Source organism: Thunnus thynnus, chromosome 1 (assembly GCF_963924715.1).
Source record: "Thunnus thynnus chromosome 1, fThuThy2.1, whole genome shotgun sequence".
NCBI lineage: Eukaryota > Metazoa > Chordata > Actinopteri > Scombriformes > Scombridae > Thunnus > Thunnus thynnus.
The window spans coordinates 8,658,524-8,680,209 of record NC_089517.1 but is presented as its reverse complement, the minus strand read 5'-3'; the positions used below and the strand labels follow the sequence as shown (position 1 = coordinate 8,680,209).

Sequence of the window (21,686 nt, the reverse complement as noted above, 5' to 3'; positions counted from 1 at the left end):
TACAAGCTAGCAACACTAGACAGATATATTGTACATGATCAAGTTGTATATATGCTTTAATATTATACCCCCAGTAACTGACAATTAATGTATGATGTAACTGAATTTAGATTTATTCATTGACTATCTTTTAAGTGTAAACTAATCACATAAAGTCGTGGTGATTTGATCAATTGCTAATGGTCAGCAACAGAAATTCATGATTCACCCTGCATTAATTCATGAATTAAATCATCAGGACTCATGCTTTAGTTAAGCATTATTTGTACCCGTATTATAAAGTGTTACCATTTCACTGGATAAAGCAGTGAAATTTAGCCACTAGGGAAAAGTGAGTAGCCACTACTGGCATTGCTGCCTGCCAGCTAGAGAGGAAGTCTTGTGGCCAAAATGAGATTAAAGTAAGTATATGGTCCAAAATGAAAACTTGTTCAAATCAGGGGATGAGATATTATTTAAGACTTGGTGCAGTAAATAAAAAGGCAATACAGTATTGAAAATAAGAGATTTCCTCTCACATTAGAGTTCTATTTTTTAAATATGCTTTAGAAACCCAGTTCTGTTTGCTTACCTCGTAATTCATATTATAATTTCTACTTGATTTAACATTTTGTTTGGTAGCTTGCTCTTTTTAACCTTCATTTATTCAGAGAAGTTTTGCTGAGATCATCCTGCTCTTACTCACATTCATAGCAGGAAGCTGCCCTATAAAGCTGCAGTCTGATCCGGCAGCCAGTGAGCAGCTCCATTGAAGCAGCCGGGGAAACTCAGCAGAGGTAATGAGGGAAGGGGCTTTTCACTTTCCCACCCAGAGTGATCCTGCTGATTAAACCGGCGACCTTCCAGGCTCAAGCCTGCTTCTCTAAGCTTTGCCTCCACTGTCCATTGACTAGACACACAGCTTCACTGTACCTTTTTCGTAAAGAAATATTTGGGGTAATATGGATGTTGCTGTGATGTTTCATGTATGATAACATTGTAAGATTTGATTAATTTGCATTTTGTCATTTTTCAACCCCTTTCTAATCTTTAGTATGATGTTTTCTTTACTTACAAACCTGGATATTAATGTGTTTGCTCAAGATGTTTCATTCACTAGTTAAACTAATTTCTGTGGTATATGAAACTCTTGTGATGCTTCCCTGTTTACCTGATGAAGCTCAAACAGACTAAAACAGCATAAACTAATAAATTATTCCAGCAGTAAGAGAGACAGTGTGCGGGAGTTTTCTCATTTTTATTCAAGTTCTGCTTTCCTCCGACGCAATTTCATAACGAAATGCCCAAATTGAAACAGAAAGGTTTACATATTGAGCCACATTAAGACTGAGATACTCACCCAGGAAAACTTGTGGTTCTCTAATTCTTTGTGCTATAATGATGAATGAGCAGACAAAAAAAGTAATAGAAGTCACTAATATTATAACCAATATGTTTTAATGAAGCATTTTCATATAATATATAATATATTATTGAACTGTATTGAACAATGCTGAAACAAACAGGAAAAAATACACCTATTAGCTTTTTGAAATGTGGACTTTGTATGATTTTTTAGCTGCACATGATCATGCCGAAATATGTAGAAAATAAATATGCAGCTTTCCTCTTGATCAGTAACAGTGTTTCATTAGGTAGGAAGTATGTGTTGCTGATGAGAGCCATGTACAGTAGCTGATTAACATGCAAAGTAATGGTGCACAGCAGTGTTTTGGATTGGCTGGAGGGAAAGCCCCACCTTTGCACCACTTCCTCATGGCCCAGGTGGTTCACCTGAGGGCTGTGAAGAAAACCTCTGTGTGCAGGTAAGCAGGAGGAGAGGAGTGTTCATTGCAGCCATGCAGGACAGACAAGGCACACCTCTGGTGAGTATGTACAATGTAACTTTTTTTCTGTCTAAACAGGGAGTCTAAACAGAGCTATGTGGAAAGATAGATGCTCTCAGGTAAGTTAAAATGTGTATTGTTCATAATGACAAATGTTTTCACATAAAGGTGCATCTGTTATCACACACAGGTTCAATCCTATATTGTCGAAGGAAATAATGCCATATGAGAATAGTCAATACAAGCATTAATGAAAATGAACAAAATGATCATATGATTATGCTGCATGATAGAATAGTTTATATATTTTTGTGTCAGTATGGAATCAATTTGAATATTTAGATTTATAATATAATCAAACTGTTGAATAGTTTAACTTGCAGATCAAGCAGAAAAAAACTGGAACAAAGAGATGAACTTATTTATGTGTCCTCTTTACAAGTTCTACAGATGTAGATGCATATTTTATGCATTTCCCTCTTAAACATAATCAATCCATTCCTGCAAAGACCTGCACTTTTTTATTTGCAACATTGTACCTCTCTTTTCTAATAGCTAAGTTAAAGATTGAATTTTTACCATGAGATAAAAAGTTCAGAAACTGAAAAGATGGGTTTGTTGTATTTTAAAACTTCACTTTCTACATTATTTGTTCCTCAGTATGCATTTTCATAGCAAAATATTTATTACCAGATGCTCAGTCAGATTCAGTGATATTGCTTCTCAACAAGGTTTATTGGATTTTACAATGTTGCAAAGTGTTGATATCAAATATCAAATAACAAATAATGATGTTGAAAAATTATATTTCTACTTTTTTCCCCCAAGAATATATCTTTTAAAATTAAAAGAAGGAATGTTTTTCTATATGTGTCTAAGAGAGACTCTGGGGCCGCACAATTCAACGCTTACTTATATACTGCAACTGCAGTGCTAATGTACACAAATAGACTCAGACATCCAGGAAAATCCTCTCTTGTTATTGAGAAAAGTGAAGTTCATCATGCCAGACTTCAAGCAAGATGTAAAGTGTGTGTGTGTGTGTGTGCACGAAAGGGTGTGTGTTTAGGTGAGACTCACACACACACACACACATTCACACAGCTGGGCGTCCTTTCCTCTACCTTTACATGCAAATCGTCCTGTTTGCATGCCCAATAGACTTCTCCCTCTCAAACTCAGACCTGTAGTCAAATAAAGGCTTCCACAACAGGCTGCTCCCCTTAACATTAAATCAGATGGCTTAACACAAATTGACTTTCAGTCTGTGTGTTAACCATTGCACCACAACTATTAAAACACATTCCTGAATTCAAGGCAACAATTGTGGTTGCTGCTTTTTGTCAAAGAAATGTGCACTTGTGTTGCATTTTTGTTTTAATCATCTTTCACAAGCAGCTCAAGTGCCCATGCAAATAAGACTGACTGATAAAAGCCTGTGTTCACTCAGGCAAAGGGATAATCTTATCAATAATGAATGAGCTTCCTTTCTGAAATCTGTCTTATTTCGAATCAGTCAGAGATAAACAGACTGTGGCTGTTTTTTATTGTAAAACAATAACTACATACAAACCATGTCATAGTATCATAAGTGCATTCTTAACAATCCAGACTGCTTAATAAAAACCTGTATACTCTTTTGTCAAATGATATGGTATCAGAGGGATTTTATGCTCAGGGGTTCTGGTGGGAGCCTGCAGTATTGTGGCCCAGTTTGCTTGGTTTCATGTATATGAGTGGCAGTGTTTTGTGCATTTCTAGTTCAAACATCAGGCAGGCAGCACTTTGCATATGAAGCGAGGATGAAAATTCTGCCAACTTTGCATTGACCACAAGTACTTCTAAGAACCTTCTCCATCTGTGAAAAGAGTGGTGAGTGAGTCATAATGGGTTTAGTGGAAAATGGGCATAATATCTGTGTATTCATTTGTTTACAGGGGACGCTGCAACCGCAGACACGATGCCTGCGATGCGGGGATGTACTGGAGTGGTCAGAGGAGCACAGGTGCGTGCGCATACGTGTATGTGTCTATGGACATCAAAGACAACAAAAGCTCTTCTTTGAAACAAAGTGCTGAGCATAATGCACTACCAGATCCAACTGAAATTAAACATTTGCAAGGAACCAGATCAGCTCAGTGATTAACTGCAGGAAGATGTGCAATGGGAAGCAAATATTTGTACTGGACTAACAAGCCTAAACTAATTTCAAGTATAGTTTTCCATTTAAATTATTCATGAGAGCCGGTCGTACTTTCCTTGAAAAGAATACTTAATTAAATGTTAAATACAGAGAAAAAAGCAGAGCAAAGTGCTACATTCTTGATACAGTATATTAGCGACACAGCAGCAAAACTGGAAAGCCTCAGACATACATCCAACAAGGCAAAATCCTTTAAATTAGTTAAAATAATTTTAATCTGGATCTGCATCAATACATTCAACGATAATATTGAACTGCTTACCCTGAATATTAGGTCTCTGTACAAGGATGAAAGTGAGGGTTAAAGTTAGATTAAAGAAAGTTAGGTTATATTTAAATGATATCTAATTAATTTTATTAAAACATAAAGAAAATTATATGACATTAAAAACAACAACAACAAAAGAAGATTAATATTAGTTCAGGATCATCCAAATATTAGTGAAAACTGGGTAAGACTAGTAGGAGGGATATTGAAAAACCTAGAACATAAGGTTTTTATTTTTTAGCAAAAATGCATTATGGTGAAAGATTTAGCTTGAAATGGACTTGTACTGAAAGATTCCTCTGGAGACAAGAAATCCTTCTACGCCTTGCAGTTCAGGATCAAAAACATTTAGTGTTTCGTACAGTATTCTTTACATCTTTGACCCATGGCTTACTTTCTAACAAACTTCACTGAAAGGAGTTGTTTTTGGAAGGAAATGGGACAATTATAACCTCTTTGGTGGAGGTAACTACAGCTGATAAAAAGAATAGACACTAAAAATATGTAAGTGCAGATACTCTTTAAGAGGCAGGTCTTTAGTTTGTATTTGAAGATGACAAGGCCTCTTTAGGTGCTCGCAGCACTATTGGAGTGCAAGACCAGAGAGGTTACAGGTGATTCCAGATATATTAGAGATGTTTTAATCATGGTTAAGAAAGATTTACAAGATACAATATAAACATCAATTAAAATGTGTTTCACTTTCAGTGTCCTCCTGGGCTGTTCATGCTGCTCTACTATGGACGAGACTGTGGAGAATGTAGCCAGGGGTCTGGCCAGCAGAATCAAAATGGAGAAGAGTCACTGGTCAACTGGAAGAGTGGGCGACATTGACTTCATTGGCTCTTCTAAGACAAGAGGAAAGGTCAGACTAGATGACATAATGCTGTAGGTTACACCATGGCAATAGATGATAAAATAATTGTCATATCGACTTGTCTCCTTCTATGCAGTTTATGAGGGTGTCTAGCAACACAGACCCAGTGCTGATCTACCAGATGCTGACACAGGAGTGGGGTCTTGCTCCTCCACACTTGGTGGTGGAACTGGTGGGAGGAGATGAGCTGTTTCAGATGAAGCCCTGGCTCAGGGACACTCTCAGAAAAGGACTTGTGAAGGCTGCACAGAGCACAGGTGAAAACCAAGGAGCCTTGGTTTGTCTAACCAACAGTCAGTGATCAAGGATGGGCTCTCTGATGCCCTCTATTTGCTAGTAGCAAATATACACATCACCAAGACTGAGGCCTGTCTTTCATTTAAATATATAAAATCTTATTTTTTCTGTAAGTACTTAGAGTCAGGAAATCTTCATTCATGGTTTGGAGGTGTTTTGGTAATTGCATCATTAGTAAAATATTCCCATTAATTGTAATGCATGTTAGGATAACTAGACCATCATGGTTTATGACCATATAAGGCAATATTCTAAATAGCACTACATATAGCACAGCGCTTTATTACGTAACCCTGGTCACAGTTATCTAGTTTGATACATACACATTATAGTGACTCATTAGTCCCTGTGGGCCTTGCTACCAAATGCGGAAAAGCTAATCTATACCGCATAAACACACACATGCAAGTGCTTTTCTGTTCACCAGGGGCATGGATTTTGACTAACGGCCTTCGCTTTGGCATCACCAAACACTTGGGCCAGGCAGTGCGAGATCACTCCTTGGCCAGCACCTCCTCTAAAGTTCGCGTAGTGGCAATTGGCATCGCACCCTGGAACATGATCCACAACCGAGAGGCACTACTCTCTGCCAAGGTTTCTGTACATACACAACTCATATAGAGCTAATAAAAACTGGCAGCAATGTCTACTGTATGAGCAAGTATTTACATCTTTAACATTTATGTGTTTTGTGCTGTCCTGTGGTTTTTGGCGTACCTGCATTCATGATCTTAAGGTGGATGAGCCAGCAGTATACAAGCCACAAGACTTACCCCATGGGTCAGTGTATTCCCTGGACAGCCACCACTCTCACTTTGTGCTGGTGGAGGAGGATCCAAACAGATCAGGAGCCACCAGCGAAATGAGAATGAAGCTGCTCAAACACATCTCTCTTCAGCGCACTGGTTATGGAGGTAAAAACCCTTTCGGCCACTTCTTGGAACCAGTAATGGAAAAAGAATAACTCCATTAAATGTTAAAATCCTGTCTTTACATTTACTTACGCAGACTTTAAATAAATATAAGCAGTAAAATGTACTTAAATATCCAAAGGATAGAAGTACTCATTCTGACAAATGGTCCTTTTGAGAATGTTAAATTATAGATGCATAAAGCATTATTTCACTGTGGTGTGGTACATAGCTCAGGTAGCTGCTTCATACACTGGTAGTTTTTAGTAAAAAAAAGCCCTGCTTCATATTTTATGAGCTCTTCATATGGTTCATATGGTAAAATCTTAATTTGCAATATAAAATGTCGACCACTAAATGTTTCCAAATGAGTTGTTGTGAAATAGATTCGCATTGCCTCAAAATTGTCAGAGTGGAGTAAATGCATCTACTCAGTTCTTTTAATATGTCAGTTATGCTCTGACACTGCTCCTGTGAAGTAAAAAAAAAAAAAAAAAATTTTAAAGATTGAAATACAAACTATGGGCTTCTGACCAGTCCCACCAGTGTTAGATCTTTGTGTGTGTTTGTATAAGACTCCTTTTGTATCCTTTGATTTAAAATAAAATAAAATAAAAAGTTAAGACAGATAACTGGTGCTCCATCACAAAGGTACAGTACTGTGTGGAGTTTTCTTGTAAAATGAAATTATGTTTGCATCCACTAATTTTCACCAAAAAAATGTTTATCTTTGAAGTCAAACAAATGCATTGAATGCATTTTCTTTTTCATATCATCTCAATTATGTAAACATTTTAAATTGGCAACTTTTACATCCATGTTTGCTAGCTTGCAGTCTTCTTCATTGCCTGCAAGACTGCTATGCTTCTTCGCACGTAACTGCCACCAACTGTCAATCAGCAAAATAGCCTGAAAACAAACAAAATGGGGACAATTTATCTCGTAGTGTCTGCTACCATTGTGCAAAGTTGTATAATGTAGTTTTATTGTTCCAGGGAAACCGTAGCACATTTTATGCACCTTGTGACAAACTCCTCTGTCACTGACAGTGATTAGAATCAGTGGGAGTAGTCAGGAAGTATGCTAAGGCTAGTCTAGTGGGTGCACACACTTCACCAGTCTAATATTTCACATCAAGCAATATCCTGAGCTATATATCAACTTTTTTTCTTTTAAATTAATATAGTGTTTCCCAGTCTTAGGATCTGTGAAATGATTGACAAGATATGAAACATGAAATAATCATTTTATTTTATTTTCTCTGCTCTAAGTTGTTTAATACTGAAATACTGGATAGTTTTTGCTCTTCACCATGCTCAAATGATGCAATCTGAGAAAATTTTGGAAATGACGGCAGTATTATGTCCAATTTAAATGCAGAATTCTGTCATTATATCGAACCAAAATACTTTGGCCAGACAACGGTTATTTTTATAAATTGACTTTGTTGCTTGCAGGTGCAGGAAGTTTTGAGATCCCTGTCCTGTGTCTGTTGGTACACGGGGAACCCAGGATCCTAAAGGTTGGTCTCATTTCACTGTACGCTGTTTGAGATATACAAGAACTTCAAAAACATGACCGCGAAGTGACCTTTTGAAACTCATATATCTCTTGGCTATATAACTGTGCACAATCTGGATTTGAACAGTGGCTGAGACTTGAGAATTAGGCTCTGAATCAAATTTTGGTTGTGCCATGTCATGAAGGAGAAGGCCAAAGCCAGACTGAGAAACAAATGATTTCTTTCTGTTCCTCTGTTCTCACAAAAGTAATCTCTTTGGCTTGAAAGCATGTCAGAGCCACCAATTTATTTGCATAAAGAGAGCCATAACCGAAGAGATTATAGACTACAGCTAACACTGATCAATATAATTCTCTGTTTAAGTTTCATTTTGAGTGAAAATGAGGAAGTTCGTGAATTTGTCTACAAGTCTGAACATTGTGTCCCTTTCTGTAGCGGATGTATAAAGGCATTGGCAATTCGACACCATGGCTGATTCTGGCAGGCTCAGGAGGTGTGGCTGACATCCTCGTCACGCTGATGAATAGGGGCTGCTGGGATACGGACAGTGTTCATGAGCTGCTGCTGGACACCTTTCCAAATGCCCACCACAGCACAGACATCAGTAACTGGGTCAAGCTGGTGAGAGCGATGTGCGCAGCATGGAGGCAGGCACATACACAGATATGCACATCACAAGACTTGAACATTGCCAGAAAAATGGGGCAGACTGGGAAAGATTGTGAGGGCAGCTATAGTGGGATTTTCATCTTTATCTTCAAAATTTGTATGTGATGACCTAATTAAGAATATGAATGAGGAGGAAAAAATGCAAATAATGTTTTTTTTCAAGCTGAAACATGCAGCAAAGAGATTGTAATTTGAGAAAACAATTCATTAGCGATTATAAAATTGCATATTACTTCACTCAAATGAAATAAGATATGTAATGACTGACTGTCAACCTGCCAATCAGATCCAGAAGATATTGGATCACGGGCATCTCCTTACTGTCCATGACCCTGAACAGGAGAGCTCCAAGCTGGACACGGTCATCCTCAAAGCTCTAGTCAAGGGTAAAGTACTTCTCGTGAGATATGTTATCAAGAAACTTGCAATTTTCTGAGGCTGTACAATTACAGTTGTTGTGACTTGACACGTGGATATAGAACCCTGACATTTGAGCATTTGTGATCCTATTGACATTTTGTGTGGTGTGTGTGCGTGCGTGTGTGTGTGTGTGTGTGTGTGTGTGTGTGTGTGTGTGTGTGCATGTGTGTGTGTCAGCTTGTAAGAGCCAAAGTCAGGAAGCCCAAGACTTCCTTGATGAACTAAAGCTGGCTGTAGCCTGGAACAGAGTGGACATTGCCAAGAGTGATATCTTTAATGGAGATGTGGAGTGGAAGGTGAGACAAAAACATGGTAATTTAATTAAAAGGTTTTTGTCATTATGGTAATTAAAATCATCAGACATTCTAGTGCAACATTCAGTGAGGTTTAAAAAAAACAACAAGTACAACTGAGGCTGATGGGAGTGCCAGGAACAGCAGTGGTTTGAGCTAAATGTTAGCATCTGCATGCCAGCAGCAGTGCTAACTTGCAGGTAGCAGGTAGTATTCACCAGGTTCAGCTGATTTTGATGGGAATCTTATTATTTTTGCAGGTATTTGATCATAAACCAAAGTATTAGACAGATTAAGATTTCGACCTGATGATGGCGCTTGATGAAAAGCCACCAAAGTCATTACAATTCATTTTCTGCACCGAATTTCACAACAAATAATCCAACAGTTGTCGAGACATTTAACTAAAAACCATAAATGTCAACCTTGTGGTGGCACTAGAAGAAAAGTCAGGGGTTTCCAAAGTCAGTAGGAATCATCCTCTGGGGACCATGAATGTCTGTTCAAAATTTCATGGCTATCCATCCAATAGTTTATAAAAAGAAATTTCTGTGTGGAGTGGTGGCCCGACCTTGCCATCCCTAAAAAATCAATTTTGCATGAGCATATCTTTCAGTTTTACTTTTATTTGTCAAAATTTGTATTCAAGCTGTATGAAAGGGACTATGACTTTTCAGATATCACAAATATAAGAGTGGCAAACCACTGTAAACTGTAGAATCTGACAATTAAAAAAGCTTTTGACTAGGAAGAAGAGAAGACAGTTGCTTTATGAGTCGCTCTAACATTGAAACATGATCCCTGCAGGCATGCGACCTTGAAGAGGTGATGATGGATGCATTGATCAATGACAAGCCTGATTTTGTGCGCCTCTTTGTGGACAACGGTGTGAACTTGGGTGAGTTCCTTACCTACGGTCGTCTACAGGAGCTCTACTGGTCTGTGTCAGAGAAGAGCCTCCTCCACAACCTGCTCCTCAAAAAGTATGAGGAGAAACAGCTTCTGCTTGGTGCTGCCAGGACACCCGGCCCTCCTGGGCACCACCCGCCTGAGCAGGGGGACCGGAAACCCCGCTTCACCCTGTATGAGGTCGCCAAAGTGCTGAAAGACTTTCTCCATGACTCCTGCAAAGGCTTTTACCAAAAGATTCCCACAGTGAGTGATATAGTGTCTCCACAGATTAAGTCAATCATAAATACTGCACTCAATAAGCAACCCTTTCAACTGATGAATTAAATCCAATCTTGTATTGCTCCTGGCGGTGGTATCCATCCTTTTTGGCTTGTGACACCTTAAAATGAAGCAACGTCTATTTGTGACCCTGTGTCACAGTTAGAATATATCTGTGAGTTGTGAGCAAAGAGTGATTTTCCATTCTAACCCTCTGAGATTATTTCATTTGAGTAAGTGTTAGAGGCCTGAAACATGTAATGAAATAGACAATAGACAGACTTAATGGTAAACTCACTTCCTGGAAAACTGAATCTTTGATAGTGACTTCATAAAATCTAATCAATAAGGCCTCACAATTTTTCATGTAATCCTACCTTTCTGCCCCTCCTAACAAATCAGTCTTTCTCTCCTAAACTGATATTCCAGTGGTTAACACTTTAGAATGATCTCTCTTTTGCTTTATGTGTTTTTTTGTGCCAAAATATAGTGTAATTCAACAGGGAGGAGCAGGAAGTCAAGAGACCATTACATGAGACTTGGTAGAAGTAAAAATATCTCCATTTTCACAAAAAAACAGTGATGAGAGTGAAGTCAAGAAAAAATGAGGGTCATTTGTGTAGCAGAACTATGTAATTTGTAACTGTTAGTTAACTAACGACTCCTCAGAACTCACTAAATGGGCCCTGACCTCCAGGTCAGGAACCACTGGTGGCTGGTATTATATCTCATGGAAAAATACAGCTTGAAATTGAACAAAACAAAAAATTAATCAATAAGTGAAATAACACACCATTTTTCACAATGTGGACATAGTCATGTAATAAATGAAACAATCTAATGTTATTTTATGTACATGCTATGAAGTTGTCTTATCTAAAACCAATTATCATTGCAAACAAAACATGCTGCTACGTTAAAAGAAATGATTCGGTTAATATGCTTCCAGGATTTGCAATTACTTATTCCTCTATGTTGTGTATTGTATATTGTGCTGTCATGCTGTATAGCTAAAAAAGATCATTCAGAAAATATCATTCTAGCTCCAGATCACAATCAAAATCGAAACATTTTTTTTTTCTGAAGGTCTGCCAGTTTAAAACGTGTTGCATCAAAATCAGTTCATGCATTTTTGACATAGTAATAATAATAAAACATTTTATTCATACAGCACTTTTAAAGGCACTCAAAAAACTTTACACAGATAAACAAATTGGTTAAAAGTTAACATAAAAAACAACAACCAAGCAGCAGGAAAGACACATCAGGTACCTACAGATCCTTTTCACAGACAGACAGACTACCAGAAAAATATGACCTCCTTGGCAGAGGAAGTAATTAATTTTGAATTCATGACTGGCACAGATTTTAATGACTCATGTAATAATTGCACATAATATAAACTGTGTGCAACTGCTCTTTCTTAAATACATATTTATCACATGTGGTGCATTTTGTGTGTGCTCCAGGAGAAGCCGGCGAAGGGTCGACTGTTCCACAGCCAGAAGAACCTGGCTGAGTTAGAGGAGCGCTGCGAACATCCTTGGAGGGATCTTTTCCTCTGGGCTGTCCTTCAGAACCGACAGCAGATGGCTAACTACTTTTGGGCCATGGTCAGTCTTGTCAGCTTCTTAGGCAGTTCAGCTTCAGCTCAATTCTGTGTAGCTCAATCAATAAAAGTCTAAATGTGCCTGGCATTGGCAAATACTACTCATACCAATACTGAAGTGAGCTGAATTATATTGTTCTTGTTTGTATTCTGTGTTCAGTGTGAACAAGAGGGATGTGGGCCAGCACAGTGCAGGTGTAGGTCAGTCCTGCCATATGAAAATGTCACTCTAGATAAAAGGGCCCAGCAAGCGGCATATTTATCAAGAACTGAGGTAAACTAAAAAGCTATCTTATCTCCATGAACATTATTCAAATGAAGGTCATGCTGCTTGCTGGGGCAGTATATTCAACGGACGGTGAGGTAGTGCAAGCGTATCTAAATCCTGATTAAGTTAATGAGAAATATGCCCTGACATGGGATTGATGCTTTATGAATAGTTTAAATGACATCAATCAATGATAATTGCTCTTTGTTTTCAACATTTCAAGGCACCTTACATTTATTTATTGCCCTTCCCCGAACTAAGGGAACCAATTAGCCTACTGTTATCTCACAAGTGGTCACCCTGATGTGCTCCTTTACTGTGTCTTATTTCAAACAGTATTTGAAAATATGGTAATTGCATTCAGTGTGTGTACATCCCCTCACTGCAAATCATTTTACCACTCAGACATTGGCTGGGATATCTGCATTCATAATTTGATTGCTTGAAGTAGCTCATGTTGAAGGCCTCATCACAATTATCCTAGCAGCCTGGCTTATGCTAGCAAAATATCTCAATTTAATATGAACCCAGGAGTAACATTATACAGTGTGATGTATAAATATCTTTGATGATTCAAGCAAATAGATATTAGGTCCACACCACTCAAAGTAACTTCAAATGGAGAGCCTTCTGTTTTAGTATGTTGCTCCTCATGCGCAAATTTTTCATATTATTCCTACAAATGATTCTGCAACAAAGTGTAGGGCCTTTGCCTGTTAGAAAATGATAATATAATACATTAAACAAAATGTAGAATGATGCCATCTTACCAGAAGGGATCAGCTAAAGATTTTCTTTGTATATAAAAGAGTACATTGGGAATCCTTTGGCTCTCTTGTTCCTATAAACACCCTCCTTCTTTGGTCTTCACATGTATATGTGACAAACAAGTTTAAGTTTAAGTTTGAGTTTAAAAAAATAGTTTAACATTTTGAAAATAAACATTTATTCGCTTTCTTGCTGAGAGTGAGAGAAGAAGATCGATACCACTCTCAGATTAGTCTGTTCAAAATGAAGCTGGAGCTAGGAGATGGTTAACTTAGCATAAAGACTGGAAACTAGAGGGAAACAGCTAACATGGCTTTTTCCAAAATTAAAGATATTCTGCCTACCAGCACCTCTCAAATTAACATATTATACTCAATGTGTTTAATCTGTACAAAAACCAAAGGGTAAAAATGACAAATTGTGGTTTTATAGGAGGTTATGTGCCACGGTAGGGAGCAGTGCTAGCTGTTTCTCCCTGTTTCCAGTCTTTGGGCTAAATTAAGCTAACAGTATTCTAGCTTTAGCTTTATTCTGAACGGACAGATAAGAGAGTGGTATGAATCTTCTCATTTAGTTCTTGGCAAAAAAGTGAATAAACTTACCCTAAAAAAATCAAATTATATATTCCTTATTAATATTCTTTATACTTCTGAAGCATATCAGTTGTTTAGGGTATGTCTCAGCCTATTGACTAAAAATCACATATACTTTGCCAAACTACCAAACATTTACAAAAGCTCCAGAATATATTCAGATTTGTTTTCTTTCAGTGATTTCCATTTGAAAAAACATTGGTACAGGTAGTTTTTCTCTGTTCCTGTGAAAAACACCACATTAGTCATTTCCAAAGTGAGACTGTATTTGGTTGAGTCCAAGGTTGTAAAAAATTGCAACACCAAAAAACACAGGATTGTAACCTGCTATCCCACTTAAACTGAGATCTTTAGTAGATGTACCATGACAACAACTAAATCTAAGATATTTATGTATTCTGACACTGTTAAAGTTTTTTTTCACATCAGTGCTGTTGGTAAACATAGGGGAAAGATTAATTATATACTGTTTGTGAGCATAGTTTAAATTTACACGGGCCTTTAGAAACAGCAGGTGAACTTGAAAATGTATTAATTGCAGCCAGATGCACATGACACACCCCATTTAGATGCAAAAAATGAAGCTCTCTAAAATTCTAAACTAGATTTCTCAGATCCCACTCTCAGACCCATTTCTTGGATCCAGCTTTCTTTTAATCCTGCAGGGCCCTGAGGCTGTTGCAGCAGCGCTGGCGGGTTGTAAGATTTTGAAAGAGATGGCACGACTGGAATCTGAGGCTGAGTCTGCACGTAGCATGAAGGAGGCCAAGTATGAGCAGTTTGCCCTTGGTGAGTACTTAAACTGTTCCATGACAACAGCTGACAGTGTAATCAGAAGTAAAGGTCAAACAAGCAAAAGATGTAGGTGTCTTTTTTTTTCACTGATCTCGAACCAGTTTCTTCCACAAGCACAAACAGATCCCACCGGAAGGGAATAAAATATGAATTTGAATGTAGCTGAATGGTTGACATGCTGTTCCTGTATCATGGCAGATGTCTTTGGAGAGTGTTACTCCAACAGTGAAGACAGGGCTTATGCTTTGTTAGTGAGGAGAACACACTGCTGGAGCAAATCTACAGTCCTTAACCTGGCAACAGAGGCAGATGCCAAATCCTTCTTTGCCCATGATGGAGTTCAGGTAACAAGGAGACACGTCCATATGCTCATTTGGCTCCAGTGTAACTGATTCAGCCATTGTAAAATATTTAACTTGCATCCAACAGTTTTAACATGTTGTGCCTTTGATGACAAGAGTAGTTTATTTTGCTGCTTTTTGTAATGGAATACTTTGTTAATAAGTGCAATAAGTTGCCCTGCAGTAATTAAAAACTTTTTCAGGGTACTGCATGTCATTAGATATGCATTTCACTGGATCCTATTCAGTGCACAGTTTTGCTTAAACATCCCTCCAACAGACGTCCTTGTCATTACAAAGTCATCGTTGATAGTTAATTGGTATTCAGTGTCAGCAATGAAAGTTAGTATGCAGCAAACCCTTGACAGACAGGTAATATTTCATTTAAAGCACACAGTTGGAATAATATAGCCTTTAAAATGGGTAGTTGTTAATTAAAATTCAGTGCATGTTTGATGTGTCAAGATAATGTGTATTTTACTGGATCTTACTGTTATAAAAGACCCATGACTCAGCATCAGGTGTCCCATCATTTAAGTGACCTTACTGCTACTGTACAGCTGTGGAGAAGGAAATGGCTCACACATCATGTGAAATGTTTTGATCAAAAGGGAGAAATAACATTTTTTTAGCAGCTAGGCTAACTCACCATAAGATACTTTTAAGGATTTAGTCACAAGACGGAAAGGCAGAAATATTCTAAGGCTTATAGTGCCCTCTTGTGGTAGACACAAGTTAGGTTTTCACTGATACATAACCCTTTGTGATTTGAAGCTAAATTATGATTAAAAACTCATCTTTTACTGCAGGCTCTCCTCACAAAGATTTGGTGGGGAGCGATGACAACAGACACAGCCATCTCCAAACTTGTGGTGTCTTTTTTCTGTCCACCTCTCATCTGGACCAACCTCATAAAGTTCAGGTGATTCATCCTTTTTCTTAGTCACGTGGATATACAGTGTGTGCCCATGTGTCTCTTTGTTATGTGCGCTGACACTATCATGTGTGTTTCTTAGCGATGAGGAGCTGGATAATCGTAATGGTCGAGAGCAGTTTGTGGAGCTGGACAGTCTGGATACAGAAGATGCTCTACTGCTAAGAGATGATGATGATTCTCTGTGAGTTTGTAGACAAATAATGATGAAATTGTAGTTAAGTAATATTAAAATATATCTTTATTAAATTGTTAACTTTAAGCATAATTTTAGTTGTTTTATTGTTAAATGTCTTACTCTTATTCTCATTTCTCCCCAAGGAAAAATAGTCATACAACACAGAACAACTTGAACATAATAATAAGCATATTAAATATAAAATAAGCATAATAAACTACATAACGTAAATATGCTGAAGACATGCTAAAACCCGTCACAGAGGCACAAATAAAATAAACTACATAAGTGAAACTATAACATAAAATCTGAATATCCAACCTTCATCAACCAACCAACCATCCAATGGTTTAAACAACATCAAAAATCTTCCCATTCTCCAATTTAAGAAGACAGGATAAACTCTATACATACATGATATACATCATTATTTCTTGTTAGTTATGTTTTGTATGTAAAAGGAGTTGGAGAAATACTTAAATGTGTTTCCCACTCTTTGTTTTCCAGGGACTCTCCAGCTGGAGGCCCAGCAGCTCAAAGCTGTGCCTCAGTGTGGTGGCGTTTCTTGCTCCGCCGCTGGCGTCGCTTCTGGAGTGCTGCTGTCACTGTGTTCCTTGGTAATGTCATCATGTACTTTGCCTTCCTCTGCCTCTTCACTTATGTGCTCCTGCTGGACTTCCGCCTACCGCCGCCCTTGGGACCTGGAGCCCCAGAGATTATACTCTACTTCTGGGTCTTCACCTTAGTGCTGGAGGAACTTCGACAGGTGACTGTCAAAGCATTCAATCCCACTGGTTCCATTTTGCATTTGCACACATATTCTAAGTCCTCTGATCATTATTCAGTGTTTTTTAAGGAACCTATCTACCTATGCATTGGGACACTCATTTTGAAGTATTGTCATTTCTTTTAGCTCTGTTTGCATGACAGTGTTCAGGCCTGACACATCAGACACATCTGAGTAGGAGGTGATGTGAATTGCTACAACAAGCTCATTCTCTCTGGGGCTTTAAGGATTCATGAGCCTTTCACCTCTCTGCCTGACTCCCTCCCAGTGAGCTTGTGAGGTCAGACAAGCATGATCCCTTATTGCGCTGATTCCACTGAGCCTTCCTCCCTTGGGCACAAAAGCCCCAGATGAGACAGGCCTTCACCACTGTTCCCTCAGGTCGCTTTTTCACTGTGCACCTCAGGAAGTCCCTGAGCTGAACAGAACTATAGCGCAGGTTTCCAAAAAAAGAACCACATTGCTATACTCGGCTGGCATGGCATTTTACCAAGCCCAGCGGGGCCTCTGTGCCTTCAAAGAGATGACTCTGGGGTGCATGCCTGTCCCTAAAGAAGACAACGCCACAGGGGCCCCTGTTAGAACAAGGTTAGGGTTGAATCTGATAGATGGGCTGGTGCAAGGCTGCTCACTCTCACATAGTTGTGACAACTAATATGTTGTTGCATGAATTGGTGTGTGTTGGTACCAATGAGGTTGCTCATTACATCAGCAGACCTCGCTGGTTCACATGTATGTTGAGGATTTTCAATTCTGTACATTGTGCCAACAGTGCATGTTTCCAGACATACATTTTTATTGTTATTTATACAGAATTTAGTTTTGCCTTATTGGCTAAAATTTAGCTAATAGTAATACATCTGTGGTAATTAAAATTTCACTCATAGTTGGTCTACCCTTAGTTTCTAATTCTACATCATATTATTTGTTCACAGTCTTCCATCTGTATTTACAAACCATTTATGTCCTGAAAAGGTCAGACAGCAGTGTTGTGTGTATACAGGCAAGAAAGAACACAGTCCCATCCTGCTTTACAATTACATTTTTTGTCTGAAGTGAAAACAATCTATAAGAAGTAGAATTAGCGGTTATGATAATGCCGATTAAGACAAATTATATTCCATAGTACATTGACAAGACCCTGTGATCTCAAATGTATACAGTCGTGCAACAGATGTGATTTGGTTGTTTATCATTGCATCCTGGTCATTCTTGTGTTGCTGTAGTTGGCATTAGTTAGCTAGTTATTTTCTTGTCATGTTGGCCTTTGTGGTATGACAGTCAGGGCTTACACACCAGTGTGTCACTTTGTAAAAGCATCATACTGCCTTCAGCTTGTTTTCAAACCAAGTATGCCATCTAGGGATCAAGCACTGATTCTTGGAGCACTTACAGGTGCCTTGTTCAAACCACAGGAGAGAGTAAACCTTACACTCTAGGTGTAAAAGGCATTTCAGAAGAATGACACTGCAGGTGCTACTAAAGCAGCAAGGCTGTGTACTTGCTAACTCCCTTTTGGCCCTGCAGATGTGTCTGAACGTGGCTCCACTGCATGACCTGCCAGAGGGCATGCAAACATGAGAAATGTATTGCTCAGCTCTAAAAGAGAAAAAAAAAACAGTTCAGACAAAATTGATGGTTAAAAAATGTTGATAATGTTTACTAAAGCAGATTTTTTTCCATCGCCAGAACTGCTCAGGATGTGAATACTGTATTTCAACATGTTAAATGCCAATTTTAAAGTAGCACACAACTTTTATAACAAATTTTAAACTAAAAACTTAAATTTAAAACTGATTTATTATGTACCAAATGAAACATATGTTTTAGTCCCATTTTCTTGAACCAACAGCATGAAAGAGACTTATGATGTCCATACACTTGTATACTTATACTTTGTATCCAGTATATTTTAATTTATGTCATAACAAAACAAATGTTGTGTCAATTTTGCTCAAATTACCAATCCTACTAAGCACACATCTGTTAACAAAAAATAAATAGAATTAAAAATAAAAGCAAGGCATTTTTCTTTCTGTACAACAGAAAGAAAAATGCCACTACATTTCTTTTTTGATTTTTCAAAAATTTACAAATGACTATGTTTTATAGTAATATATAAACTATCTGTTGTGATGCAGAGCTTCTTTACGGATGAAGAGATGAGCATCTTGAAGAAGTTCAAACTCTATGTGGAGGACAACTGGAACAAGTGCGACATGGTTGCCATCTTACTCTTTGTTGTCGGAGTATCGTGCAGGTAAGGTGACACTTTTTATAAGACAATATTACAGAGCAGTTTGGAGGCTGTAAGTTACAAGGTATGAAGATTTAGACACGAGACTAGAAAGTAAAAATAATTTGGGAACAGGAGAAAAAGGGTAGAAATAAGTAAATCACACAGTGAGAAATGTCTGTTTTCTTTGGTTTTACAGGATGGCTGAAGGCACCTATGAGGCAGGAAGGACAGTTCTGGCAATAGACTTCATGGTATTCACTCTACGTTTGATCCACATCTTTGCCATTCATAAGCAGCTGGGCCCAAAGATCATCATTGTGGAGAGAATGGTGAGTAAAACAAAGCACTACTATCAAAGCATTTATGACATGACAATACAAAGTGATGTGTATGTTCATAAATCGAGATAGCGAAGACCTTGTGTAACCCATAAAGACGATGAAAACTTTGTTTCTTTTCAGATGAAGGACGTCTTTTTCTTCCTCTTCTTCCTGAGTGTGTGGCTCATTGCGTACGGCGTGGCCACCCAGGCTCTTCTCCACCCCAATGACCCAAGGATTGACTGGGTGTTTCGCAGAGCCTTGTATCGCCCTTACCTGCACATTTTCGGCCAGATCCCACTGGAGGAAATAGATGGTAAATTACAGTAGATTGCAAATTCTATATTTGTTCACTGTAAATATGATGCAGGGCTGGCTTTCTGTTGGCCTGAATTTCATGTCTTATGATCTAATTTCCTTGTTCTTTCATTTAACGGAATACAGCTGCTCGTATGCCTGAAATTAACTGCACCGATGACTCAGAGGAGATTATCAAAGGCCTACGGCCGCCATGTCCCAACGTGTATGCCAACTGGCTGGTCATCCTGCTTCTGGTCATCTTCCTTCTTGTCACCAATGTCCTGCTACTTAACCTGCTCATTGCCATGTTCAGGTCAGGGGTTGAGAATCCTGAAATACAATCAAAAGCTACTCATGGAAAAAAAGAAAAATACTGTATATCAGAAGAAACACATATCCTGATTTTATTGAAGCCAATAATTAGCTTTTTGTTCTTCTTTTCCAAATTGTAGCTACACCTTCCAGGTAGTGCAGGGCAACACGGACATTTTCTGGAAGTTCCAGAGATACAACCTGATCGTGGAGTACCACAGCCGCCCAGCACTGGCTCCACCCTTCATCATCATCAGCCACCTCTCTCAGCTCTTCCTCTGCCTTGTCAAACGGCCTGAGTCCAAACAGGAGCATCTTGGTATGAAGTTCAGCATATTTCTTTCAAGGGACATTTGCAAACACACAGTGTGGTTATCTTATCACAGTGTCCTTTGCCTACTTTATCCATGGAAATTGCGTGTTGGTTATCTGGTTGTTGGACTGCTTCCGTGTTTGTGTGTATGTATATCTATATATATTTTTTTTTACCAGAGAGAGAGCTGCCAGCAGGACTAGACCAGAGGCTGATAACATGGGAGACGGTGCAGAAAGAAAACTACCTGGCCAAACTGGAGCGGCAGCACTGGGAGAGCAGTGAGGAGAGACTCAAGAGTACCTCCTCAAAGTAACCGCCGTTGTGTTTCCTTGGGTTATCTGTGTCATGGTCATAGACTATAATCATAATAGCATAGAGCTGGATATATAACCTGGTGATTGACTAGATGATACTATGTTTGTTTCTTTAAAGCTGCGTTAATTAGAATTAATCAGTAAATAAAACAAGCTCTGATAACCAGCTATACACTACCTGCCCAGCATCAAACTCTAGCTTGATTTCAAGGTCTTCTGTCCCCTTGTGGCCAAATTGATTAATGCAGCTTTAAATAGGGATAGGTACAGCCAGTCAGTCTAATCTAATACTTGTTTGGTACATTTGTATTATTATAAGATTTTGATCAAGGCTTGTTTGTCACCAAGGGTCCAGAGCTTGCTGAGGATTGTTGGTGGGTTCAAGGACCAAGAGAAACGACTGGCAGCCCTGGAAGCTCAGGTAAGACTTATAAAGTGCTGAACACCATTTGACACATAATCAGGTTGCATTTTTCTAATTTCCTATTTCACATAAAAATCTAGCTTGTAAGTAATCTGACAGACAGTGATAGTTAACATAGCCCTAAGTCATCTGTGGATTTGTCTCTAGGTCAGATACTGTGTAGATGTGTTGTCCTGGATGGCGGAGTGCTTTGCTAAGAGCACACTGAAGTGTGGGAAAGACGCTCCGAGAGCTCCAGGTGAGTTAAGAGGCAGTCAGAAACACAAATTTGGTAACAATAGGAAAAATAAATGAGAATCATAATAAGTAACATCATGTGATTGTACTCTTGCATGATTATATCCTCGTATTTTGATATAATTCAATGTTATTTCATGTGCTACAAAATGGCAGTGTCTTTGGCAGGCTGCAAGGCAAGCAGCCCCAGCAACGAGGCACCTCAAAGTCAACCAGAGAAAGAAGCCAAACAAGAAGGAGCAGAAGCCAGACCAGGTCATCCAGGATATGGAGCTAACAAAAAGTTCCCTTACATTGATGAATAAAAGCAATAAGATTAGCTGGTAGCATACAGCCAGCCAATTACAATACTATAAGTCTTTTTTTTTTAATATACTAAGGTATGATGATATAATTGGAGGAAATGGGCACTTTTGGTTTTGAATTTGATTTAATAAAATTATATGGTATCGACAGATGTCCTCCTGGTTTTTAATAATGATCAATAATAATATT

The 21,686-nt window shown here is 38.4% G+C and overlaps 1 protein-coding gene across 1 annotated transcript; it reads left to right on the top strand.

Annotated features, from left to right (window-relative positions):
- The first annotated feature begins 1,793 nt into the window (after window positions 1-1,793).
- Window positions 1,794-21,661, top strand: trpm5 (transient receptor potential cation channel, subfamily M, member 5). The gene is made up of 26 exons (XM_067574483.1): window positions 1,794-1,865; window positions 3,764-3,831; window positions 5,006-5,162; window positions 5,251-5,431; window positions 5,899-6,065; window positions 6,208-6,385; window positions 7,840-7,904; window positions 8,340-8,525; window positions 8,860-8,959; window positions 9,171-9,289; window positions 10,094-10,441; window positions 11,926-12,069; window positions 14,360-14,483; window positions 14,688-14,833; window positions 15,640-15,752; window positions 15,847-15,948; window positions 16,450-16,708; window positions 18,871-18,989; window positions 19,165-19,297; window positions 19,430-19,604; window positions 19,733-19,901; window positions 20,041-20,219; window positions 20,393-20,525; window positions 20,879-20,951; window positions 21,102-21,192; window positions 21,348-21,661. Exons 1-26 carry the CDS (start codon window positions 1,839-1,841, stop codon window positions 21,494-21,496), a joined length of 3,705 nt encoding a protein of 1,234 aa, XP_067430584.1. The 5' UTR covers window positions 1,794-1,838; the 3' UTR covers window positions 21,497-21,661.
- Window positions 21,662-21,686: the final 25 nt, after the last annotated feature.

What these genes read in the sequence shown, in the direction of transcription:
- trpm5 (XM_067574483.1), top strand. Translation starts at nt 1,839, where the DNA reads ATGCAGGACAGACAAGGCACACCTCTG. An exon ending in TCATCATTGTGGAGAGAATG is followed by an intron (nt 19,298 to 19,429) that starts GTGAGTAAAACA and finishes GTTTCTTTTCAG; the next exon opens with ATGAAGGACGTCTTTTTCTT. An exon ending in TGGCAGCCCTGGAAGCTCAG is followed by an intron (nt 20,952 to 21,101) that starts GTAAGACTTATA and finishes ATTTGTCTCTAG; the next exon opens with GTCAGATACTGTGTAGATGT.